The sequence below is a fragment of the Cebus imitator genome, unplaced genomic scaffold, assembly GCF_001604975.1.
Source record: "Cebus imitator isolate Cc_AM_T3 unplaced genomic scaffold, Cebus_imitator-1.0 Scaffold69, whole genome shotgun sequence".
Lineage (NCBI taxonomy): Eukaryota > Metazoa > Chordata > Mammalia > Primates > Cebidae > Cebus > Cebus imitator.
In genome coordinates, this window is record NW_016107384.1 from 5,963,911 (window position 1) to 5,971,915 (window position 8,005).

An 8,005-nucleotide genomic window follows, 5' to 3' on the forward strand; every position below is an offset into this window, starting at 1 on the left:
TTTTTTTTTTTTTTTAAGATGGGGTTTCACCGTCTTGGTCAGGCTGGTCTTGAACTCCCGACCTCAGGTCATCCACCCACCTTGGCCTCCAAAGTGCTTGGATTACAGGCATGAGCCACCACACCCGGCCCTGAGTTTTCTTTAATATCCTAAAGTAAATTTTTATAGTTCTTATTTCATGTTTTTAATATAATGTTTGGTTAAGTTAATCTTCTTAATCAGCCATTTCTATGGCAGAGTACCCAATAAAACATCGTGTTTGGTGTGTCAGTCACCCCCTTCTGCAGAGTTCTCTGTCACACAAACACATGCAAAAGGGTAATAAATAAATGGGAAACAAAGTACAGTTTTTATAATCAACATGCAAAGTTCTAACAAAAGCTGGGGATATCTGCTTATGCCAGATAATTTAAGTAAGAGAAAGTATGTGGAAGAGGTGGTAAGAAAGATATATCCAATGAGCACTGACCCCAAACCACTAAGATAATATAGTCCAAAGAATGTCAGAATGACTAATCCAAGGGCAGGGAGCGGTGGCTCACGCCTGTAATTCCAGCACTTTGGGAGACCGAGGCAGGTGGATCACGAGGTCAGGAGTTCAAGACCAATCTGACCAACACAGTGAAACCCCATCTCTACTAAAAATATAAGAATTAGCTGGGCATGGTGGCAGGTGCCTGTGATGCCAGCTACTTGGGAGGTTGAGGCAGGAGAATCACTTGAACCTGGGAGGCAGAGGTTGCAGTGAGCCAAGACTGAGCCACTGTATGCCAGCCTGGCAACAGAGCAAGACTCCATCTCAAAAAAAAAAAAAAGAAAGAAAAAGAAAAAGAATTACTAATCCAATTATCCACCTCTCTGTTCAGGTAAAAGAGTAAAGAAGGGAATAAAGATATTAGACCAGGATGTCCATGCATGGGGAGAGAAGTTGAAGGTCAAAACTGTAACGGGAATAAATACAAAAATTCCTTCCAAACATACCTAATATTCTTTGGCCCTAGAGTCACTGAATTCACATTTAAACTAATCTATATTTCATTTTGATTACATTAATGGAGCTCTGAGGAATGAAACCTATTAAAACAAAATTAAATTTCTAAACAATTTAGGCAGTCATATATGTATTTATATATATACACACACAATGTATATACAAAATCCTTATACAGGTGTAAAAATTCTTAATAAATTATAAGCAGTAAAATAAAAAATTTAGTATGTTTGCTTTTTAAAATAAAACATTCATACTTTATCAAAATTTGTTCATTTTTATCACAAATTATTCTGTTGGTACATACTTTTCTCTCAAGCAAATTCAACAAACCCTGAACTTTGCCTATCTACAAACAAATACATTAACACTCTAACCAAATAAAAAGGTTTAAAATAAGAGTCCTACATCTTGGTGTCTCGTTTTCTGAAATCAGGTTTTCATTTTGAATAGTTTTGGTTAAATGCACGTCATGGCAGAATGTCCCTTTATCTCCTTTGAGCTGATCTGTGTAAACTGGTAAAAATACATGCTTACTCCTGTACAAACATCAAACAATGTAATTAAATCATCACTACTTGAAATACTTTATACATGAATAATTTATCTCTTTACACTGTTGAAGCCTTGCATTTCAGTGTGTTCTACAGCTTCTGTATCATCACCTGAAATTTGCCTAAAAAAGAATAATAATTCTTTAATTTTAGATACAAGGAAAACAATTCTAAACATCAATTTTATTTTCCATATAGGAAATAGTTTCAATCAAGAAACATACTATGTCAACCTTTTCACATTCTTCATAATATTCAATAAAGTCATCCTATTTAATGGGATGATTATCTAGTTTGTGAGTAGGCACTTTTGTTTCTCTTTATTATTCCTACATTTGGGTACAATATTTCACTGCTAATGATCATTGTAAATGGAAAGGAAATGCAATGAAGCTCAAGCCCATTTTTTTTTTCTTGGTTGGTAGCTCTAGTGAAAAAATCTTTAGGGAGGCATTTAGGGAGACATTTAGTGATAAAAGACTATTTGGGGCCAGGCACAGTGGCTCACGCCTGTAATTCAAGGCGGGTGGATCACAGGAGGTCAGGAGTTCAAGACCAGCCTGGCCAATATGGCAAAATCCCGTCTCTAATAATAATAATAATAATAATTAATTAATTAAAAAAAGACTATTTGGTTTTACTTAGCTTCATGTAATAGATATATCCTAAACAATTGTTTAAAAATAGCATTTTCACCAGCCCGACCAACATGGTGAAACCCCATCATAAAAACACAAAAATTAGCCAGGTGTCGTGGTGTGCGCCTGTAATCCCAGCTACTCAGGAGGCTGAGGCAGGAGAATCGCTTGAATCTAGGAGGCATTTTCAACGTTCTAGGGAAATTTGCTATCTTAAAACATTACATCCCTTAAATTGTCTTATAAATCCAAATTTATACAGGTATACACATTCAAAAGATATTATTCTGAATACATATACCTGAATTTTAAAAAGTTATAAATCATATTTATACAGGTATACATATTTAGAATATCTTCTATAAAAAAGAATATCTGACTTTAAAAAAGTTATAAATCATCCCCTAAACTGTCTTATAAATTTGGATTTTAGTCATTAATTCAAAAACTACTGAATATGAATATGGTATGCAACATATTACTACATTAAATGTTACACTGATAAAACTAAAATGAAAATTTCAGCATTTTAAATTTCCTCTCAGTTAAAACAAAAACAAACAAACAAAAATCAAACAGACCTGAAAACAAATTACTGAAATATTTGTAAGAAACGTGAATTCAACTTACAAGCAGGCATTGAAGACACTTCGGCTGTTACAATACTTTTTATTCCCAAGTTTGATAAGCCACCTCTGATTAAGCCACATGTAAATGCTAAATACTAAAAGGAAAAAAAAAATCATTAAAATAGTAAGGATTTACTAAAATAGTAAAGCTACTGAAAAATACAACATGACATGATTTATTATCAGTAAGTCATTCCTGTTTTAAAAAAAGGACTTTGGAGGAACTGTTCAAATTACTGAAAAATATTGTTAGATTTTCCAGCTCCCTAGAAGTTTCTGGGGAGCATGAACGTAATGACTTAAGAAGCTCAGCCAAGGAAGCTGGGCGCCATGGCTCCCGCCTGTAATCCGAGCACTTTGGGAGGGCTAGGCGGGTGGATCACCTGAGGTCAGGATCACCTGAGGTCAGGAGTTCGAGACCAGCCTGACCAACATGGAGAAACCCTGTCTCTATACTAAAAATATAAAATTAGCCAGGCGAGGTAGTACACGCCTGTAATCCCAGCTACTAGGGAGGCTGAGGCAGGAGAATCACTTGAACCCAGGAGATGGAGGTTGCAGTGAGCCAAGATCATGCCATTGCACTCCAGCCTGGGCAATAAGTGCAAAACTCTGTCTCAAAACAAACAAACAAAAAAAGACTTAGACTCAGCCAATTAAGTAATCCAGGACAGTGAATCTAGAGTGACAAAAACAAGTCAGAAACAGATCAGAATTACTTCTGGAGGCAATAAAGGTAGTTTGTGTCAACAGTCCATGCTGCCTGCAGGATTCTAACTGGACTCATCCTGTGGAGTGACTTGGCTATCCAACTAGCTGCCTTAACCTCCCCTGGTTATTGCCTATTTTTAGAGCTTATCAATTGTGTTAGCTTACAAGCAGAGTTTCCTTCCTCTATTTACAACCAAGAATCTGGACTTGTTTAAGACTTATAGCTTGCCACAACAAAGAATTATCTGGTTAAAAATATCAACAGCCTGGATGTTGAGCAACCATGTCACATAGACACAAAGAAAGGGAAAAGGGCTGAGCTACAGACCCAAAAATCATGACAAGAACTGGACTGAAAAATCAGTACTTAAAGGAGTTTTTGATTACCCACATCTACATTGCATGTTCAATATACATTATCTATGAATAACATTAAATATCTCATAATTAATATACATAAATGAGTACTATTAAGTAATTAGATCTGAGTCATGAAATTTTAAGCTGGAAGAGAACAGGCCTTAAAGATTGTTTATCCTAAGAGTTCTTAATCTGGGAACCTGTAACCCCTATGAAAATAAAAACCATTTTGCTGTGATACCCCAACTTAAAAAAAAAAAAAAAAGAAAAGAAAAACCATGTATATATGTGTATTTATAGGGAAAGGTGTTCCAATTCTCAAGGATGTCCATAACTCAAAATAGTTAGAAATCAGTGAAATGGTTCAACTTACTCTTTTCACAGCTGAAGAAACCAAGATCCCAAAAAGTTAAGTGAGAACCAGAAATATTAAAGTGAGATGTTAGTAAAAAAGAGAAAATATGCCAGGCACGGTGGCTCACGTCTGTAATCCCAGAACTTTGGGAGGCCGAGGCAGGTGGATCACAAGGTCAGGAGTTTGAGACCAGCCTAGCCAACACGGTGAAACCCCATCTCCACTAAAGATACAAAAAATTAGCTAGGTGGGGTGGTGTACACCTGTAATCCCAGCTACTTAAGAGGCTGAGGCAGGAGAATCACTTGAACCTGGGAGGTGGAGGTTGCAATGAGCTGAGATCACGCCATTGTACTCCAGCCTGGGTGACAGGGCGAGACTCCGTCTCAAAAAAAAAGGAAAATATACACATTAACCATAAAATTAGAGGCTGTATACTCCAAAAATACAGAAAATAAGCAATTAGGCCGGATGCAGTGGCTCATACCTATAATCCCAACACTTTGGAAGGCTGAGGTGGGATGATCACTTGAGCCCAGGATTTGAAGAGATTGTGGGATCCCATCTCTACAAAACGTTTTAAAAAAATTAGCCAGGCATGGTGGCCCACACATGCAGTCCCAGCTCCTTGAGTGACTGAGGTAAGAGGATCGCTTGAGCCCAGGAGGTCAAGGTCAAGATAAGCCATGATCGTACCATTCACTACACTCCAGCCTGGATGACAGAGCAAGACCTTGTCTTAAAAAAAAAAAAAAAAAAAAAAATAAAAAACAAAAAAAATAAATTTTTTTATCCTTTAGTAAGAGTTTTTTTCTTTTTTTTTTTTTTTTTTTTGAGATGGAGTTTCGCTCTTGTAGCCCAGGCTGGAGTGCGATGATGGCGCGATCTCAACTCACTGCAACCTCTGCCTCCCAGGTTAAAAGGATTCTCCTGCCTCAGCCTCCGGCGTAGCTGGGATTGCAGGTGCTCACCACCATGCTAACCTAATTTTAGTATTTTTAGTAGAGATGGGGTTTCACCATGTTGGCCAAGCTGGTCTTAAACTCCTAACCTCAGGTAATCCACCTGCCTGGGCCTTCCAAAGTGCTGGGATTACAGGCGTGAGCTACCATGCCCGGCCAGTGTTTCTTTAATTGGCTACTGTAAGCCTATTTAGCTTAAGATTAATGTTATTGTGACATGTCTCTCATTTCACAGAAAACTCTTTAAACAAAAAAGAACACTTAAAATATATTTTAAGTTCAATAGTCTGTTATGATTAGCATTGAACTTTTCCCTGTAGTCCTACTATTAACAGAAACCCCAATCTTCTATTCCATTAAATACCTTAGATGCATGTTCTAAATACTGTTTTCCAGCAGACATCTGAGTAAGCAGGCGAAATTTGTTGTCCTGAAGAACATAGATGCCCTGTTCCAAAAACAGAAAAACATCCAAAGTCAATGTAACTAGTAGTCCTTAAAATTATTATTATTATTATTTTTTGAGATGGAGTCCCACTCTGTCACCCTGGCTGGAGTACAATGACACTCCCTCGGCTCACCGCAACCTCTGGCCTCCCTGGTTCAAGCGATTCGCCTGCCTCAGCCTCCCAAGTAGCTGGGATTACAGGCATGCAGCACCACCCCAGGTTAATTTTTGCATTTTTAGTAGAGACAGAGTTTCACCATGTTGGTCAGGCTGGTCACAAACTCCTGACCTCACGATCCACCTGCCTCAGCTTCCCAAAGTGCTGGGATTACGGGCACCATGCCTGGCAAATCATTTTGTTTCTTATGAAACTATGTGTTTTTTTAAAGTTATTAAAAATCTCCTTCCCATTGGTCGATTTTCTTTTTCTGTTCTTTGGAGACAGGGTCTCCTCTGGTTGCCCAGGATAGAATGCAGTGGCACAGTCACGGCTCACTGTAGCCTCCAACTCCCAGGCTCAATCAATCCTCCCACCTCAGCCTCCCAAGTAGCTGGGACTACAGGTGTGCATCACCATGCTCTGCTAATTTTTATATTTTTTGTAGCGATGGGGCTTTGCATGTTGCCCAGGCTGGTCTCAAACTCCTGGACTCAAGCAATCTGCCCACTTGACCTTCCAAAGCGCTGGGATTACAGGCATGAGCCCACATGCCCAGCCTGGTCAAATTTTGTTTAAATGAAGGAATTTTGCAATGTTCACACTGAAGAGTTGTGAGTTCAGTATTTTCATAACACTAATATCTACTGAACAGTTTTATACACTAAAGATACAAAAACTGTAGGAAAAATAGTCCCTATCCTTAAAAACTAATAGTCTAGTACAATGGAATCATTAATATACATCCACGTGAAATAAGCTGTTTGTTTGTTTATTCATTTATTTAGAGATGAGCTCTCGCTCTGTTGCCTAGGCTGGAGTGTGGTAGTACAATCACAGCTCACTGCTCCCTCAAACACCTGGGTGTTTGAGCAATTCAGCAATTCTCTTATCTCAGCCTCCTGAGTAGTTGGGACCACAAGTGCATACCACCACATCTGCCTAGTTTTATTAATTTTTTTTTTTTAAACAGAGTCTTGATCTGTCACCCAGGCTGAAGTGCAGTGACTCGATCACTGCAACCTCCGCCTCCCAGGCTCAAGCAATTCTCCTGCCTCAGCCTCCCAAGTAGCTGGGATCACAGATGCCTGACACCTGGGCTCAAGTGATCCTCCTGCCTCAGCCTCCCAATATGCTGGGATTATAGGTATGAGTCACCATGCCTGATTTTTATTTTTAATTTTTTTGAGACAGAATCTTGCTCTGTCGCCCACGCTAGAGTACAGTGGCATGATCTAGGCTCACTGCAAGCTCCACCTCCAAGTTTCAAGCAATTCTCCTGCCTCAGCCTTCTGAGTGGCTGGGACTATAAGCGTGCGCCACCACACATGGCTAATTTTTGTATTTTTAGTAGAGACAGGGTTCCACCATGTTGGCCAGACTGGTCTCAAACTCCTGACCTCAGGTGATCCACCTGCCTCAGCCTCACAGTGTGCTGGGATTACAGGGGTGAGCCGCCACACCAGGACTTATTTCTTTAAGAGACAGAATAGTGCTTTGTTATCCAGGTGAAAGTGCAGTAGGTCAATGTATCCTTGAATTCCTCCCATGCAGCTGAAACCTCAGGATCCTGCCAATGTGCTCGGTGAATTTTTTTAATTATTTTTTTTTTGTAGAAACAGGGTCAAAGTATGTTGCTCAGTCTGGTCTCCAACTCCTGAGCCCGAGCAATCCTTATGCCTCAGCCTCCCAAAATGCTGCAATTCTAGGTATGAGCCACCTTGTCCAGCCAGCTGATATATAATAATAAATCATGTCTAGAAAGTCAAAAACAAGAGTCATTTCCTTGAATTAGCAATTCAAGTATTTCCAAGCTAAAGTTGGTATAAAATGAATTCTAGGCCAGGCACAGGGGTTCATACCTATAATCCCAGCACTCTGGGAGGCCAAGGCAGGAGGATCCCTTGAGCCCAGGAGTGTAAGACCAGCGTGGGCAACACACTGAGACTCTGTCTCTAATTAACTAATAACTAATAAATAATCCTATTCTCTTTAATTTTTTTACTTAATCAAATTCCAAATCTACTCTATTTCCTTGAAGTTTATAAAATAAAATCTAACGAAGCTAGGAGTGGTGGTACATGCCTATAAACCCAGCTATGCAAGAGACTGAGGCCAAAGAATTACTTGAGTCCAGGAGCTTGAGATCAGCCTGGGCAACACAGTGAAACCCTGTCTCCTTTTTCAATTTTTTTTTTTT

The 8,005-nt window shown here is 39.1% G+C and overlaps 1 protein-coding gene across 1 annotated transcript in view; it reads right to left on the minus strand.

Moving 5' to 3' along the window:
- Positions 1-1,077: 1,077 nt before the first annotated feature.
- Positions 1,078-8,005, minus strand: part of TRAPPC6B (trafficking protein particle complex 6B) — a 16,833-nt gene continuing 9,905 nt past the window's right edge. The window contains exons 4-6 of the mRNA XM_017530871.2: positions 5,565-5,648; positions 2,814-2,907; positions 1,078-1,667 (exon numbers count right to left, since the gene is read on the minus strand). Of these exons, the coding sequence (XP_017386360.1) occupies positions 1,636-1,667; positions 2,814-2,907; positions 5,565-5,648 (210 nt within the window). The 3' untranslated portion in view covers positions 1,078-1,635. The remainder of the gene's footprint in view (positions 1,668-2,813; positions 2,908-5,564; positions 5,649-8,005) is intronic.